Source organism: Arachis hypogaea, chromosome 1, assembly GCF_003086295.3.
Source record: "Arachis hypogaea cultivar Tifrunner chromosome 1, arahy.Tifrunner.gnm2.J5K5, whole genome shotgun sequence".
In the NCBI taxonomy this organism is placed as follows: domain Eukaryota; kingdom Viridiplantae; phylum Streptophyta; class Magnoliopsida; order Fabales; family Fabaceae; genus Arachis; species Arachis hypogaea.
Genome location: NC_092036.1, coordinates 95,846,654 through 95,865,017, shown reverse-complemented (window position 1 = coordinate 95,865,017; position 18,364 = coordinate 95,846,654). Strand labels below are relative to the sequence as shown.

Here is an 18,364-nt window from a genome sequence, read left to right as displayed (position 1 = left end):
TAGTGAGAGAGAATAAACCGTGACAGATGAGAGAACAAATTAAACTCCCTTTACAACCGAAGTTGGAGGATATATTAATTTCTATCTTTAATTTTGATTTTGACAACTTTTCATGTCCACCACACCACCCCCCAAGATATTTTAGTTTTGGATTTTACCCTCATAATATTATTTATAAAAATGATAGTTAAAAATCGTTAAATAGATTGACATGTTTTAATATAATACTTATTTATATTTTAATTATGATTTTGCAGATATTTTGTTACTGTATTATATGAATAATATATTATTAGGCAGCATAATTGTGAGTGCATGTGTATACACACAATCTATAAGGTTGGAATGAGTCACTATCACAGCTTGAAATCCTAGCAAAGTTCCATGGCTGGCAAGGGAAATTCACATGGAATCCAAATAATAACAACATACACCTAAAATTGGCATTCTGATGAAATCTTCTCCAACACCAACATACAGATAAGTTGATATTTTATTGTTGTTGTGCATGTACGGAAAGAATAATATAAATGTAATCAAGTTGTAAAAACAAATGTGTAGTGAAGAAGCAAGCACTAATTTTGATTGGTGATAGATGATGCATTATATGATGAATGATGATGATGATTATAAGAAGCTAAGGGGTTTGTCTGGAATATCTTGTTCATTGCACTGCACTGCCATGCCCTACCATACATTGGCTCATGCTTAGGACTGTCACTTGTTTTTATTATACAACCCTTTCTTTCTGTGGTCCCCTTTCCTTTCTATCCTTTCAATTCAATTCATTTCCCACATTACACTGATTGATGAACCACAATATTCAATCAACTAAAGTAAATGTTACAACTACACCAATATTATTATATTATTATCATTCATACATATTCTATTATATCATCACACACACCTCTCTCTCTCTTTTTCTCTCTCTCTCTCTCTCTCAATATCACACTCTTACTCAAACTTATACAGACACATTGCTCTACTACTCCATTTTAGTTTTTTTTTTTTTTTTTGAATCTTGCTTAGCTTCCTCTTCTCATCACAGCCTGTCATAACCTGAATTATTGTTACATTTTTAAATCTGAGCTTGTTTTGTTTCATAGTAAAGGGTTGAATGAATGTTTATTCTTGATTGGTTATTACATGTGCTTATAGAGAGATATAGATAGATAGATAGATAGAAAGATAGATAGACAGACAGATAGATAGAAAGAGAGATTTCTTAGCTTGTTGTCTATGAGCTATAATACCTTTTGATCTCTCCTTTGTCTCAAACAAGATTCAAGGATAGTAATTATGACAGAATATACTGCTTCAACTTCTCTTAAGGCTGATTCATGGCTTAAAATGATGGCATGAAGGAGGAAGATGTTCAATGACCTTCTTCATCAGAGAAAGCTGCAATTTTGCTACTTCTTATTACAGGTATACATAGTCCATAATACAAATATATATGGCTTTATTTTCATTGTTTTTTAGTTAAGGCATATTATGATATGACATATATCCTAATGAGAACAGTTTCTGATCTTTTACTTTTCTTCATAGTAGTCCATAACATATATATATGGCTTGAAAGAAGATTCTGCGGTTTGATTTAATGCTCCTTATGTTTTTCATATATGGTAGTTTTATTTGATAAGGAAATGATAATTATCAATTGTCAAACATCCATCCACAGTGACACATCAAAAGTTTCAAGAGTAACATAAAAGGAAAATAAAAGTTGACTTGCTTGCACATGTATTCTTGACATGTAAACTCCCCAGTGTCTTTGTGTGTGTGATAGATGTTGTGATCCTCAAATCTTGTTGAATCCTTAAGTCCCTATTTTAGCATTAACAGATGTAAAGTTCAGTTGTCTTTAGAGTAGCTCAAAAGAGCATAGTAGCTTTTGTAAAAGAAAACAATGGTGAAGTGATCACTTTTCTGAGGCATAGATAGGCATGTAGAAAACAGTAGAATATACAAATTTATTTAAAGACAGATATATAAACAAACAGAATGTCTCTTCTTAAGACAGATTTTTTTCGTCTCTTTTATCAGTGTTTTTATAATTTGTTTTGAGACATTTACCAAAGAGAGCCTCTAAAGATGTAATGGTGCTTCCATCACACAATCACAGACCCCCACTTTAATTGTTCTCACTGTTGCCTACATCTAATGTGTTCATATTCATGCTGCTTTAGTGTCCCGGCAATGTATGATTACACACTTTGAACATTTTCAATGCAAATTCTTTTGGTCCCCCTTTCTCTCTCCCTCGCTCTCTCTCTCTCTCTCTCTCTCTCTATATATATATATATATATATATACACTCCTACTTTTGGTTAGTAAAGTGGAAGGCCCTGTTTTGACAAGTTATCTCATGAAAAAAAAGATAGAATCTGCTCCTTTTATATGGTATGCATCTCTGCACCAAAAAGGGAAGTGGCAGAATCTATGTTTCATGATAATGTCAGCATATATGAAGTATACTATGGCTGATCACACTGCAATTTGATTGGGGTAATTTAGCTCTCAACGATTCCTATATAAAACATGAGTTTACAGTTTTCCAATTGTTATGTTGAAGTATGGTAAAAGCAGCATTGAACAAAGTTTAAAATGAACTTCATGTTTCTTTTCAGGCATGGGAACCAAAGTTGAATATTCAGTAAATCTTCTTGCAACATCATTAGACAGCAACAAGTTGAGAGTGGGTGGAGTGGATGTCTGGGAGCATTATCAGAACAAAGTGCTGACCAATTATAACCTTCTCATCAAGACTAGAATCAGTTCCAAAGTGCAAGATCCAATAATGGATAGGATGCTTGAAAGAAACAACATTGAATACATCAAAAGGACAATGCAGATGCATGAGGCCATCTTCAAACAGCAGGTATGTATGTATCTATCTATCTATATATATATACTCAAAAATACATGTGATATGATTATTGAACTACTCATCTTAACAAATATTACATCACATGAAATCCATAGGGTCAAAAGTCTTATATATCTATAGCCATATGAGAAAATTGTCATGATCAACCTTTTTTATGAAACTTCTTAATCTATGTGCACTTATGTATGTGTACCTTATGCATATCTACTTCAAATATTGTTACACCTGTATTGTATCATATTCAGTACTCATATTACACTTCCATTTGTTGTCTTAGAAAGGACATGATGATCATTGCTCAGCAAGAGAATCTGGATTTTGCAGGTAAGAGAACTGCACAGGCTGTACAGTGTGCAAAAGATGCTGATGGATGAGCTCAGAAAGGAAATAAGACAACAGAAACTTCTGACTCCATTATTAAATGGCATAGATGAAAGGCATCCTCATTTTATTGAACAGCAACAACATCTAGTGGCACAAGCCTCATATGGACTAGATTTCCATGTTCATCAAAATTTGATGAGAGAGGAAGCTGCAGGCTCAAGTAGAGGTTTTGATCTTGAAAGGCCTGCTTGTGAGGAAGAAGTATTTATGGGAGGTGAGGCAGGTCCTAGCAACCATGGTGGTTGTGATAATGAAGAAATGGAAGTGGATTTGACACTAAGTATAGGAGGTAGTAGTAGTAGTAGTAGCCATGTTAAGAAACATGATCATGTGGCTCATTTAGCATGCTCACAAGACTCATCACCAAATGGGAAAAGTAGAATAGTAGGAGAATGCAATGACCCCACCACTCCTCTGAGCAGTACCACTGTGACATTTACACAAACACAAGGAAGGAATAAGGGACCACATTGGCTTTCTCAAGGCTTAAATTAAAGATTCAATACCAGTTTAATATATATATATATATATATATATATATATATATATATATATATATATATATATATATATATATATATATATATATATATATATATATATAACTCATCATCATTTGTTTGTATCATGTTTAACTCTACATGGACCACAACAAATTTGTGTGGTTCATTCATTCAGATATTCCTAGCAGATAATTAATTAGTTTCTACTTTATTCCAATAAAATGGATAGTTTATACTTTATAAAACACCTACCCCCTTCTCTGTGAATATAGATCGCTAGTTACTAATTATTATTGTTTTAACCTAATGCTCTTGTAAAGATGACCATGAACAAAAACACTAATTGGAAATAGCTACTAACCGAAGAAGGTGAACTTGTTTTGAGCATCTCACTCTTGTCTTTTATGTAAAAAAAGATATTTTGGTCTTCAATCTTTTTATTTTAAGTTGATATGGTTCATCTGTTAAAAAATTTATTAAATAATAATGAAATTAATTTTGTAAAGGTTTTATTTGTAATTTATAATTATTGTGAAAAAAATTAAGGGCGAGGTGTTCCTTTTATTTTACGAGAGCGTCTTGTCCTTCATGAAAATAGATAAGGGTTGAGTTGGGTTTTTACTTCTCATTTAATGTGTGTCGAGAGTCCGTTACAAAATTTATTGGATATACACCATCTTTAAATATTGAAAATATGATATATGATATATGAATATAAAATAAGAAAACATCACTTCTAACTTAACTTTAAGGTATCAAGTTAATGGATCTCTTAATTTATAATTTCTTTTTTATTTTTTTTCATGTGAACTAATTTCGTACTTTTCTCACACTTGTAATTTTAACAGAATTCCATTTAAATGTGTTGAGTTAGAAAAATAATTAACACATTGATAATGACAAACATGATTAAGTTAAGTTAATAATTCAAATGATTTTTAATGTATTAGTTCAAGTGTGCAAGCTCAAAATTGTTTTTGTTGCTGTCCAAACCAATAAAGCAAAGTAATCTTAAGGCAACCGAATGTTAATTGAAATCTAAACCAAGCTCAATACCAATCAAGCAAAAGAGAAGCTAACCTAAATTATGCTTCACAAGTTTACTTCGGGTAAACAGCAGAGAGAGAGCTTTATCTTCCGACCTAAACATTAAAGAAGAAGAAAAAGAAAAACATTTTAAGAAAGTTAATGTCAAATCAGCTTAATCAAAAGCATATTAAGTAAGTTTAGAGGTTATAGATAATTTGTTTTCATTTGCATGCAAGTTCACATATTCTCTTACTCTCTGTAACACCATTTAAAAAAAAATAAAAAAATGGTGGCTGAATATCTCTAATGTATATCAATGGTTGAATATTTCTAGGGGCAAAAGTATAAATCTGATGATTTGAATTTTGCTAAGCTCATTGAAAAAGTTGATTGGTGCTACTGATGTGTGTCTGCGATAGTGCTAAGTCTTAATTCAAAATTTCTAATTTTTGGGGTTGATTAAAGAAAGATAAGGCAGAATCTAAGCTAGCCCAAGGACTAAGAAGTTGACTTTGAAGAAACCCTAGTTGTGGATCAGAACAAGGTACAAAAGAAAAAAATAATTCTCATTGTTGAACAAAGGAGAGAGAATCCGAAAGAGAGCAAAGTATGTAACCTCATTAACAGAGTTTGAAGTCTTGGAAACATTACACCTACACTAAAGAGAGCACTCTACCAAGATGAAGAACAACGTTTTGAGTTCAGTTATTGGGTTCAGTACATAGAGTTAAGACTGTGAATCACAATTTTCTTCATGTTTTACTGTTTGTATTTTCTATTTCAATGTATATCTTTTTTTGTTTTCTGTCTAAGGTAAAAAGCAAGAAAGTGAGACATTGACAAAAAAAATTTTGAGTGATATACTTGAGAGAAAAGTTAAGAGTGATTTCAGATTTCTTTTAGTTCTATTTTTGTGTTGTATCAAGTACATGTGAGGTATCCCTTGCTAAGTTGGGTAAGTATTTAGTGTATTTAGTTTAGGTAGGTACATAACCAAATCAAGTTTATTGTGAACCTTGATGTGTCTCAAATAGGATTACGTTGAGTCCTAGAGAATTTGTGTATTTAATACTTAAAATATAGTGAAAATTCTATCAACGTTGTGGTGGAGACTAGATGTATGTTGAATTGCACAAGGCAACTGAACCAGGATACATGGCTGTGTCACCTTCTTCTTCTCTACACTAATTCTATTTTCTGGTTGATGAGTTTGGAAAACTCTAATTTAAATTGATGATGATCAAACATTATTAACAGCAAAATAATTAATCTAATTTTGATCTATATATGTTAATTAAATTAATTTTGCTGTGCAGGTTTTATTTGGGCCGAAAATAAAATTCTGGTGCAAGCCCAATTCAGCCTTGGTATTAGTATATTATGATCATATATGGCTGAAACCATTGGGCCGAAATAAAAATGTTGCTAGCCCAATAATTAAAATATTCAGCATCAATATGAAGTTAGCTTCTTGTGGCTGAATGGAAAATAAATAACTTGGGACAGAATGAGTTTAAATGCTCTGAGCCCAAAAAAAAAATGTTCCTCATGCATGATCCGAAATATACTTCATCAGGAAAGCAAATGTTGATATTTGCCTATGCCTTCCAACAGATCTCAATTCCAATCATGTGATGGATTTCAAATTCATTACATTACTATTTATTGCATGGGAACTATGAGAGAGAATTTGACTTTGATTTGATGGGAATCATTATGATTCTTGCTACACGCCACTCTAAGGGAAGTAAAAGCAACTTTTACCAATTAATTGGTTTAACTCACTTAAATGCTTTTCTTCCAAGATTGCTTATTCTCTCTCTCATCTCTTTCTTTCTTTGCTTCGGTCATTGTCCAGGAAACAATGGAAGTAACGTTCAACAACCAAAATAAAGAAGAAGACGCATGCTTCAAGACCATCAAACTAATGATGGCAAGAAAACATAACAAAGAAAAGTATGTTGTGGCTAAGATCTGCATCACTTATGGTAAGATTCTGTGATGAGATCTTGGCTTCTTCATACCAAAAATGGTTGATGAAGATTCGGCCAGCAAGGAAGATTCTTGGAGGCATGGCTTGTCTCTGATTCTGCTCAACCACCACAGGAAGTAGCTAGAGTGGCGAAGTGATGGAAGAGGCAGAGATTGGAGCAGATGAAGCCATCATCATCATGAAACATCAAGGGCCAGAAATCCATCTTGGAGAGGAAGCCAAGGATAGAGCGCTCGGATTGATGAAGAGTGATGACCAAGGAAGGACTAGAGGTATTTGCATGTTGGTTTTTGCATGAGTTTCCTCTTCTTTCTCTGTGGCCGAACCGGTTCTGTTTTGAAGGAAAAGAAGCTAAACTCGGTTTTGTGTTTCAACTGTGAAGGCTTCACTTCTCTATAAAAGGGGTGAACAGTCACAGTTTGATTCAAGGAAAGAAAGTGAGAGTGCAAGGCACAGAAGTCTCATAGCTACCTAAGCTTACAGATTTTCTTCTCCTTCAATGTATTCTATTTTGTAATTTTTCTGTTTAATTTTGTCATGTCTTGAGTCTCATGGAAAAAAGGCAAACAGTGAGGTTTGTATGAAAAAGTCATAGAGCGGAAAAAGGCAGAGAGTGCAAAATTAAAAGAAAAAGCCGTAGATGTCCTTAGAGGTCCTTTGTTCTTCTATGTTGTGTTTCATGATTCTGTGGGAATCCCCTTGTAAGTTAGGTTAGCACTTTACAATTTGTAATCTGGATGATTATAGTGAAATTCCATCATTGTTGTGATGGAGACTGGATGTAGGCTGCATTGCACTTAGCAGCTGAACCAGGATATATCTGGGTGTAATCTTCTCTCTCTACTCCTTCATTTCTGTTTCTGCCGCACAGGAGCTAAAATCAAAAATATCTCGTGCCAAGTGACGAGACAAAAGTAAAAAGTCTCGTGGCTAGGGACGAGATAAAAACAGAAAAGTCTCCTCAAAGACCAGAAAGTGTAATAAAAAAAAGGGGCTAAGATTCATCCCCCCTTCTCTTAGCCACTGAAACCATCAATTGGTATCAGTGCTTGGTCTCAAATAGATCAAGCTTTGCAGCTTGGAGAAAAGATCCTCTTGGCAGAAAGCAGTGACTCAAATCTGGTATCGTACAATCTCACAGAAGGGTAGTCAAGCAACAGACCGCCTCTTTTCAATGGGAAAAACTATACATATTGGAAGGAGAGAATGAAGATCTTTGTGCAAGCAGTAGACTACAGGCTTTGGAAGATCATCCTCTAAGGACCACAGTTTCCTACTAACACAAGTGCTGAAGGAGTAGTCACTCTTAAACCAGAAGCAAGCTGGACCGAAGAAGATAGGAAGAAAGTGGAGCTAAATGCCAAGGCCATAAATCTACTCAACTGTGCTATCAGCTTCGAGGAGTACCGACGGGTATCACGATGCACAACGGCAAAGGAAATCTGGGATAAACTACAAATCACTCATGAAGGAACCACCATTGTAAAGAATACTCGGATAGACATGTTAAACAGGGAGTATGAAATGTTTACAATGAAGGAAGGAGAATCCATTGATGAACTATTCGAACGGTTCAACACCATCACTGTTGGCTCGGATTCTATGGGAGTAACACATTCTAATTCTGTGCTTGTGAGAAGAGTGCTGAGATGTCTCACTAAAGAGTGAGAAACAAAAGCTTTAATTATTTCTGAGAGCAGTAATCTTGATTCCATGACACTTGATGATTTGAAAGGAAACTGATGGTTTCAGTGGCTAAGAGAAGGGGGGGTTGAATCTTAGCCCCTTTTCGCTTGCTAACACTTGCTGGACTTAGAAGAAACTTTTCTGTTTTTAGCTCGTCCCTAGCCACGAGACATTTTCATTTTGTCTCGTCACTTGACACGAGACATTTTTTATTTTTCATCTGAACAGTAAAAACAGAATTGAAGTGTGAAGAAGAGAGAGAAGATTACACCCAGATATATCCTGGTTCAGCTGCTAAGTGCAGTGCAGCCTACATCCAGTCTCCATCACAACAATGATGGAATTTCACTATAATCATCCAGATTACAAATTGTAAAGTGCTAATCCAACTTACAAGGGGATTCCCACAGAATCATGAAACACAACATAGATGAACAAAGGAACTCTAAGACATCTATGGCTTTTTTCACATATGCAAGAACAGAATGGTCACTTTCACAGCTTCTAACTTGTGCTTTTAACTGCTTATTTTCTTCCACAAGATCACAAGCATTTTCGGCCTCTCTCAGTTTTTCTTTGAGGAAATCATTTTCAGCTTTAAGAATGAAATTTTGTTGTTCAAGATCTTGATTCTCAGTTAAAAAACATCTTATTTTTTCAGAAAGGTGATCTATCATAAGATGAAGGTCTTCAGTGTTAGGGTTTTGAAAGGATACCTGCTCTACCTCATTTGCCATGAGACAAGGCTGTGACTTAGTCTCAGATTCTTCATCATCATCATCTGAGTCATTTTCCAAATCTTCCCATGAAGCCATCAGTCCCTTTTTCTTTTCCTTTTTTGGCTTTTCTTCCCTTTTTAACTTGGGACAATCAGATTTGAAATGCCCTTCTTCATCTTCCTTGAGCTGCTGCCTTTGCCTCTGAGTTTCACCATTTTCCTGAATTTTTTTGCAAACAACACAAACTCATTTTCAGAAGAATTATCACTGGATTCATCATCCAGAGGGTTAGTCACAGAAGAAAAGGCAATTCCTTTCTTTTTTGAGTCTTTTTTCAAATAATTGTTTTCAAAAGCTAGAAGATTTCCTCTCAAATCATCAAGTGTCATGGAATCAAGATTACTGCTTTCAGAAATAATTAAAGCTTTTGTTTCCCACTCTTTAGTGAGACATCTCAGCACTCTTCTCACAAGCACAGAATCAGAATGTGTAATTCCCAGAACATCTAAGCCAACAATGATAGTGTTGAACCGTTCGAACAGCTCATCAATGGACTCTCCTTCCTTCATTGTAAACATTTCATATTCTCTGTTCAACATATCTGTCCGAGTCTTCTTTACAATAGTGGTTCCTTCATGAGTGATTTGTAGCTTGTCCCAGATTTCCTTTGCCGTTGTGCATCGTGATACCCGTCGGTACTCCTCAAAGCTGATAGCACAGTTGAGCAGGTTTACTGCCTTGGCATTTAATTCTACCTTCTTCCTATCTTCCTCAGTCCATCTTGCTTCTGGTTTGAGAGAGACTACCCCTTCAGCACTTGTGGTAGTTGGAAATTGAGGCCCTTCAAGAATAATCTTCCAAAGTCTGTAATCTACAGCTTGTACAAATATCTTCATCCTCTCCTTCCAATAGGTATAATTTTTCCCATTGAAAAGAGGAGGTCTGTTGCTTGATTGTCCTTTGGTTAGATTATAGGACACCATATTTGCGCCACTGTTTTCCGCCATGAGGATCTTTACTCCAAGCTGCAAAGCTTGATCTCTTTGAGACCAAGCTCTGATACCAACTGATGGTTTCAGTGGCTAAGAGAGGGGGGGTTGAATCTTAGCCCCTTTTCGCTTGCTAACACTTGCTGGACTTAGAAGAAACTTTTCTGTTTTTAGCTCGTCCCTAGCCACGAGACATTTTCATTTTGTCTCGTCACTTGACACGAGACATTTTTTATTTTTCATCTGAACAGTAAAAACAGAATTGAAGTGTGAAGAAGAGAGAGAAGATTACACCCAGATATATCCTGGTTCAGCTGCTAAGTGCAGTGCAGCCTACATCCAGTCTCCATCACAACAATGATGGAATTTCACTATAATCATCCAGATTACAAATTGTAAAGTGCTAACCCAACTTACAAGGGAATTCCCACAGAATTATGAAACACAACATAGATGAACAAAGGAACTCTAAGACATCTATGGCTTTTTTCTTTTAATTTTGCACTCTCTGCCTTTTTTCGCTCTATGGCTTTTTCATACAAACCTCACTGTTTGCCTTTTTCCATGAGACTCAAGACATGACAAAATTAAACAGAAAAATACAAAACAAAAAACATTGAAGGAGAAGAGAACTGCTAGCTTAGGTAGCTCTGAGAACTCTGTGCCTTGCACTCTCAAATCTTACTCCTTGAATCAAACCATGACTGTTCACCCCTTTTATAGAGAAGTGAAGCCTTCACGGTTGAAACACAAACCCGAGCTCAGCTTCTTTTCCTTCACAACAAAACCGGTTTGGCCACAAAGAGAGAAGAGGTAACTCATGCAAAAACCAACATGCAAATACCTCTAGTCCTTCCTTGGTCATCACTCTTCATCAATTCGAGCACTCCATCCTTGGCTTCCTCTCCAAGATGGATTTCTGGCCCTTGATGCTTCATGATGATGATGACTTCATCTGCTTCAATCTCTGTCTCAACTATCACTTCGCCACTCTAGCTACTTCTTGTGGTGGTTGAGCAGAATCAAAGACAAGTCATGCCTCCAAGATCTTCCTTGCTGGCCGAATCTTCATCCTTCTTTTTGAGTATGAAGGATCCGAGATTACCTCACCAAATCTTACCAGATTAGGTGATAATCTCAGCCACAGCTCATTTTTATTTTAGTATGTTTTCTTGCCATCATTAGCTTGATGGTATTGATGCATGCTTTCCTTTCCTTTCAGTAGCTCCAAGTAGCTTCCATGGCTTCCTGGTTAATAACCGAAGAAAGAAGGGGAAAGAGATGAGAGAGAAGAGAGAAAATATTCAATGAATTTGAACAATAATCAATGAACAAAGAGAGAGAATAATAGTGAATTCAAGTTTCCCACTTCCCTTTTTGAGTAGCGTGTAGTGTCATTAAGGCTATCACATTATTTCTCTACTTTCTCTTTCCATTTTCCAAGGTCTGCATTAAGTACAATTAAACAAAATTTGAAATCCATTCAAAAGTGAATTTGATTTTCGTGGAAACATGCATGGAACTCTTTTTCTCTTTTTCTTAATTTGGACCAAGTAAATGGATCTTTCCATCAAACTTGGTTTGGGCTAAGTGACATCAATTATGGCCCAATAATAATTCAGCTTCACTTTGTTGATAATAATCTTTAAAATCAAAGCTGAACAAAATTTACACTTGGGCTTCACAACATTTTTTTTATTTTTGTTTGGCCCAACCGAAAATCCTGCATCACAAAAATATTAATTAACATATGTTAAATGAGAATTTTAATAATTTTGCAATTAAATATTTTAATAATGTTTGTTCATCACAAATATTAATTTGGAGTTTTCCAAACTCATCAATCTCCCCCTTGATGACAAACATTATTAAAATTGAAATGGAAAGAAATTTGAGAGATTTGAGTACGAGTACTCCCTTTGAAGATTGAATTTCTCCCTCTTTCAAATTATCACATGGCTCCCCCTTGATGTATGCTATTTTACCAAGGGAAGCACTAAACCTGTGACTTTTAAATCAAGCTACAAGTAACAATGTTATTCAACATATTAATTTTGAAATGTTGAATGCTTGATTTATGAGCAGATTAGAATGATATACAAAACTTATTTGCTATCACAAGTTTAATATTCTGCTCAATATATTACAAACATCAAAATATCCAAACATTTTCCTGTTTAATATATCAGAGCAAAACAACATGAAGGAAAATATTTGTAGAGCAAAATAAGGCAGTTTTTGATACTTTATACAATTTAAAGGAACTGCCAAAAATACATTTTCAATCCAACAAGTTTATCAATGATGAATCAACTGCCAGGCATCAAAAAATCAAGCATTATTATAAACCAGATGCCAAAAGAGAATTAACTAATCATGATAAACTAAATGCAGTTTAAGCAATGCAAATTTTAGCATCAACCAACATGTATTTTTTGAACAAAGGTGATCATGAATTTTCAATTTGAAAATTTCATCCCTGCTCACATCCCCTATTTTTCTTTGTTTCCAATTTCAATTTTGGAAATTGATTTTTCTTCCCCTTTTGTCATCATGGGGGCACCTGCACAAAATATGATTAACAGAGCAAAATATTCATAACAGAATAACAAGAGTGTATCAAAGTATCACAAAGCAGTGAGTATCAAGTCATGCTTATACAAAAAATAGATTGAGCCTAATGAAGCCAATATCAAATAAAAGTAAACAGCAGCCATCAATCATCAGAAAGATTGAATTCTGAACCGGAATCAGCTTCAAAATCCCCTATTCCCATTTCATCATCAAAGCTCTTTATCATGAAGCCAACTCTATCATGGCATTTCTTCCAGGCCCTTTCCTGTTCATATTCCAATTTTCTGGCAGTCTTGTGGGATTTGAACATTAATTTGGACATGTTGCGCATCTCATTGAGAACCTCCTGGATTGATGCAGTAACATTTGAGGGCTTAGGATGGCTCTCCAGATCACAGAGAGATGGTTCAGAGGGAACAGATTTCTTGCCTTTCTTGCTCGAAATTCCTCCTCCTTTAATCATTGAAATCTTGTTCTCAACAGTTTCATTAGTCAAATCAACCTTAAAATACTCAAATATACATGTGAGAAACATGCCATATGGAAGGTTAGCCTTTTTTGTACTTTTCACTGCTTCCCATATATGGTGTATCATAACATAAGCAAATGAAATTTGGGAAGAAGTAAGAAGAGCAAAAATAATGATAGAATCAGAAACTGTTACTCTGTGGTGAGAACCGCCTTGTGGAGTGAGAATGTGAGTGATGATACGGTGCAACACAGAGTTCTCAGGGCCAAGTGCTCGATGAGTTGGAATTAGTCCATCCAAACCAGAGAGATTTGCACAGATGTGTTGTAAGACCGTTTGTTGTGCAATACCAACTTGATCATCCCACTTATCAACCATGTAAACTTTTGGCCCTTCTTCTTCATATCCAAGAGCAGCGCCTATGGTTTGAGGATTGAGGGTCATGTAAACACGTTTGACGTAAGAGTGAATTGAGCCATCAATCAAACGCATGTTTGTATAAAATTCCAGGACCAGCCCCGGGTATACAAGTTTCTGAATGTGAAGCAGTGGAGTCCACTTCAGAGCATCAAACATGGAAGAAAAGTTGATTCCTTTGGTTGCCAGTTTCTCAAGATTTACCAGGTATGAAAGACAGAGAGGGCGTTTCAGCAAAACCTCTTTATGAAATTCATAGAAAGCACATGAGTAAAACCGAGAGGGATCAAAATGGGAGTGGGTTTTGTAAAATTTGTTCTTGAAGTCGAGAGACTCCAAATTTGCTGGTTCCCTTGTATCATGCAGAACGAAGCTTTTCGGTCTTTTCTGAGAGCTTTTTGTGGTTGGAGTAGGTCTTTTTGGCGGTGATGGTGGTGGAGAAGTATGTGATTCCTCTTCTTCTTCTTGAACGCTAGGTTCCTTGTTCTTTCCTCTCCCTAAAGATTTGTGAGCGATGACTTTGTGACGCATGGTTTCGGTCCTTTTGGAAGGAGGTGATGGAGTAGAAGAGGAGGTAGAATGAAGATGGATATGTGTATGGGTTTGAGGTGATGAGAACAGTGGACTTTTTGGAATGGTGGTTCGGCCACTTCTCTTTTGTGCCGTTTTCTTTTTCATGTTAGGAGGAATGGAGAGGTTGAATATGAAAGGGTGGGAGTGCCGAACGAGAGTGAGGAGAGAGGAGGTTAGTGGTGCAATTAATGAGGATTGGAGAGAGATGATGGGGAAGTTAATAACCATAATGGTGCGGTTATTAACCAAGGGGTTTTGAAAAAGTGGTTTCCTAGTTTTAAGGGATTAGATGGAGAGAGGAATTTGATTTGACAATAACCACTTCCAATGAGATTTGAAATGACACTCAAAAGATTTGATCATCATAAAATAAGGAACCAGTAAAAATTCAATGAGGGGTCAAACTTGATTGTGTGGGGCCCATTAGAAGCAAAGTCTGCGCAGCCTCCCCCTTAATCATAGCTCCTCCATCATGCTTTGTTTTTATCTCGTCCATTCCTACGAGATAAAATCGGACAGAATCAGAAATTCACAGATTTTCAACATGATTTAAATCAATCATTCCCAAACTTTTCCTTAACAAACAGAATCTATCTTCACAGAGGGGTTTTGTAAAAATATCAGCAAGTTATTCTTCAGATTTTACAAATTGAATATCAATAGTACCCTTTTGCACATGTTCTCTAATGAAATGATATTTAATTTCAATGTGCTTTGTTCTAGAGTGCAGAACAGGATTTTTGGAAATATTTATTGCACTCATGTTATCACAAAATAAGGGTATGCTATTGATTTTTAATTTGTAATCTTCCAATTGAGTTTTTAACCAAATTAATTGTGAACAACAAGCAGATGTGGATATATATTCAGCTTCAGCTGTGGATAGAGCCACTGTGGCTTGTTTCTTGCTTGACCACATGTTGAGTGAGCTTCCAAGGAAGCAACACATGTCCGAGGTGCTCCTTCTATCCACTCGATCTCCCGCATAATCTGCATCACAAAACCCTACTACACAAAAATCATCAGATTTTGGATACCACAAGCCATAATCACATGTTCCCTTAATATATCTAATGATGCGTTTAACGGCCGATAAATGGGATTCTTTTGGGTGAGATTGAAATCTTGAACATACACCCACACTTTGAACAATATCCGGTCTAGAGGATGTGAGATACATTAATGAAGCAATTATTCCTCTATACTGTGTCTCATCCACATCTAGGCCATCATCATCTTTTTCAAGTTTAGTGTTAGGATGCATCGGTGTTCCCATTGGTTTGGAATTCTCTAAGCCAAATTTCTTTATCAATTCTTTTGCATACTTGCCTTGGTGCATAAAGGTACCACTAGGAGTTTGTTTAATTTGGAGGCCAAGAAAGAAGGTTAGCTCTCCCATTAAACTCATTTCAAACTCGCTAGTCATGAGTTTTCCAAACTCTTCACACAAGGACTCATTGGCTGATCCAAACACAATATCATCCACATAAACTTGAACAAGAAGGATGTCATCATTAGAAGTTTTAATGAACAAAGTAGTGTCGGTAGTTCCCCTTTGAAAATGATTTTCTAATAGGAAGGCACTAAGCCTTTCATACCAAGCTCTTGGAGCTTGCCTAAGGCCATAAAGAGCCTTTGAAAGTTTAAAAACATGATTAGGAAAGTCTTTATGTTCAAAACCGAGGGGTTGAGCCACATACACTTCTCTATCAATAAAACCATTGAGGAAAGCACATTTAACATCCATTTGAAACATTTTGAAACCCTTATGGGCAGCATAGGCAAGAAGCAACCTAATTGCTTCCATTCTAGCTACCGGAGCAAAAGACTCATCAAAATCAATTCCCTCTTCTTGATCATAACCTTGGGCCACTAATCTAGCCTTGTTACGAACAACTTGTCCATCTTCACCAAGTTTATTTTTAAATACCCATTTAGTACCCGTTACCTTCTTACCATCCGGATGAGGTACTAAAGTCCAAACCTTATTCTTGTCAAATTGAGCAAGCTCCTCTTGCATGGCCTTGACCCATGATGGATCTTCAAGAGCTTGTTTGACATTGTTGGGCTCCATTTGTGACAAGAAAGCAAAGTTGCTAGGTTCGGTTTGTCTTTTGGTGGAGGATCTTGTGGTTACACCTTGAGAGGGATCACCAATGATGAAGTCATGAGGATAACCCCTCATAGACTTCCATTCTCTAAGCTTTCGGACAGGTGTAGAGCTTTGATGAGCTTCTGGTGGTCTCACTGTTTCAGTTGCTCATGCCTGCTCAGGAAACAAAATGGAAATGTCTCCTCCAATCTAACGAGATAAAACCGGGCTGACAGATTCTTCATTTTGCACAGTTTTGGGATTTTCTTTACTTGTTCCATCCTCTTCATAATCTGAATCATTATCCTTTACAATACTGGGAATTAAGTTAGAATCACAAAAGGTAACATGTATGGATTCCTCTATGGTTCTATGTTCTTTGAGATAAACTCTATAGGCCTTGCTTGTGGTGGAATATCCAACAAACATTCCTTCATAAGATTTTGGATCAAATTTTCCAAGGTTTTACTTATTGTTAAGTACAAAACATTTGCATCCAAAAACATGAAAGTACTTAAGATTTGGAGGGGTTCCTTTTCATAGCTCATAAGGAGTTTTCTTTAACCCTTTTCTAATGATTGTTCTATTCAAAATATAACATGCTGTGTTCACAGCTTCAGCCCATAAGAATTTGGGAATTTTATTCTCACATAGCATGGCCCTAGTCATTTCTTGAAGGCTTCGATTCCTTCTTTCAACCACCCTATTTTGTTGGGGGGTTCTAGGGCATGAAAAATTATGAGAAATCCCCAAGTCATCACAGAATTTTTCAAAGTCTTAATTTTCAAATTCTCTTCCGTGATCACTTCTCAAATGGGCAATTTTCAAATCCTTTTCATTTTGAATTTTTTGCAAAGGGTAGAGAAGGCATAAAATGCATCATTCTTATGAGCAAGGAAAAGTACCCAACCAAATCTAGAGTAATCATCAACCACCACAAGACCATAATATTTACCTCCCAAACTTTGAGTTCTAGTGGGACCAAAAAGATCAATATGTAACATCTCCAATGGCCTTTTGGTTGAGATACCATCTTTTAATTTAAAAGAGGATTTTACTTGTTTGCCCAATTGGCAAGCATCACAAGTAAGATCCTTATCAAACTTGATGTTTGGAATTCCTCTAACCAAATTCCTTTTGACTAGCTTAGAAATTTGGTACATGCTAGCATGACCCAACTTTCTATGCCAAAGCCATTTTTCAGATTCAAGAGAGGTAAAGCATGTTACATTTTGTTCTTTTAAATCCTCAAGAGTTAATCCATACACGTTATTGCATCTTTTAGCTTCAAACAGAACATCCCCAGTTTTCTCACAAACAACTAAGCAAACAAGCTTCTTAAAAATAACTTCAAAACCCAAATCACACAATTGACTAACACTAAGCAAGTTATGTTTCAAGCCATGTACAAGAAGGACATCATTTATACAAGATGAGAGATTTTTACCCACTTTCCCAACAGCTACTATTTTTCCTTTTGCATCATCACCGAATGTGACAAATCCTCCATCATATTCATCAAGCTTTATGAAGAAGGTTGTCTTTCCGGTCATATGCCTAGAGCATCCGCTATCCATGTACCACATATTTTCTTTCTTCTTGGATGCTAGGCATACCTACAAAATAAACTCAAGTGACCTTAGGTATCCAAATTTTCTTGGATCCTTTCACGTTAAACCATCTCTTATGTCCCAAATCATTGTAATAAAAAACAACTTTGTAAACTTTGTCACCAATCATTCTTTCACCAAAGAAACATTGAATTGGAAAATGACCACTTCGGTTACATAGTCTACAAAATCTTGGAGTTGCTGTTTTGTTAAAGTAAGTTGGGTCTTGATATTTTACATTATTTGAAGATGAAGCAATGTTTTCAAAATGTGATTTTTCAGATTTATAAAATCCCAACCCAGCTTTATCATAAAGAGGTTTTTGACTAGCCAAGATTTGGTTCAAATTTTCAGAACTTTGGGTGAACTTAGCTAAGTCTTCCTTAAGTCTTTTAACCTCTTTGAGCAACTCTTCATTTTGCTTAAAACA

The 18,364-nt window shown here is 35.8% G+C and overlaps 1 protein-coding gene across 2 annotated transcripts; it reads left to right on the top strand.

The window, feature by feature from the left end:
• Window positions 1-392: 392 nt before the first annotated feature.
• On the top strand, window positions 393-3,859 carry LOC112697857 (uncharacterized). 2 transcript variants are annotated; one of them, XM_025751222.3, is made up of 3 exons: window positions 393-1,431; window positions 2,637-2,887; window positions 3,221-3,859. In XM_025751222.3, exons 2-3 carry the CDS (start codon window positions 2,639-2,641, stop codon window positions 3,773-3,775), a joined length of 804 nt encoding a protein of 267 aa, XP_025607007.1. In that variant the 5' UTR covers window positions 393-1,431; window positions 2,637-2,638; the 3' UTR covers window positions 3,776-3,859. The 2 variants fall into 2 exon arrangements, with proteins under 2 accessions (XP_025607007.1, XP_025607015.1); XM_025751230.2 differs by lacking the exon at window positions 393-1,431 and adding an exon at window positions 1,452-2,514 and having other exon boundaries at window positions 3,221-3,811.
• Window positions 3,860-18,364: the final 14,505 nt, after the last annotated feature.

What these genes read in the sequence shown, in the direction of transcription:
- LOC112697857 (XM_025751222.3), top strand. Translation starts at nt 2,639, where the DNA reads ATGGGAACCAAAGTTGAATATTCAGTAAATCTTCTTGCAACATCATTA. An exon ending in AGGCCATCTTCAAACAGCAG is followed by an intron (nt 2,888 to 3,220) that starts GTATGTATGTAT and finishes TGGATTTTGCAG; the next exon opens with GTAAGAGAACTGCACAGGCT.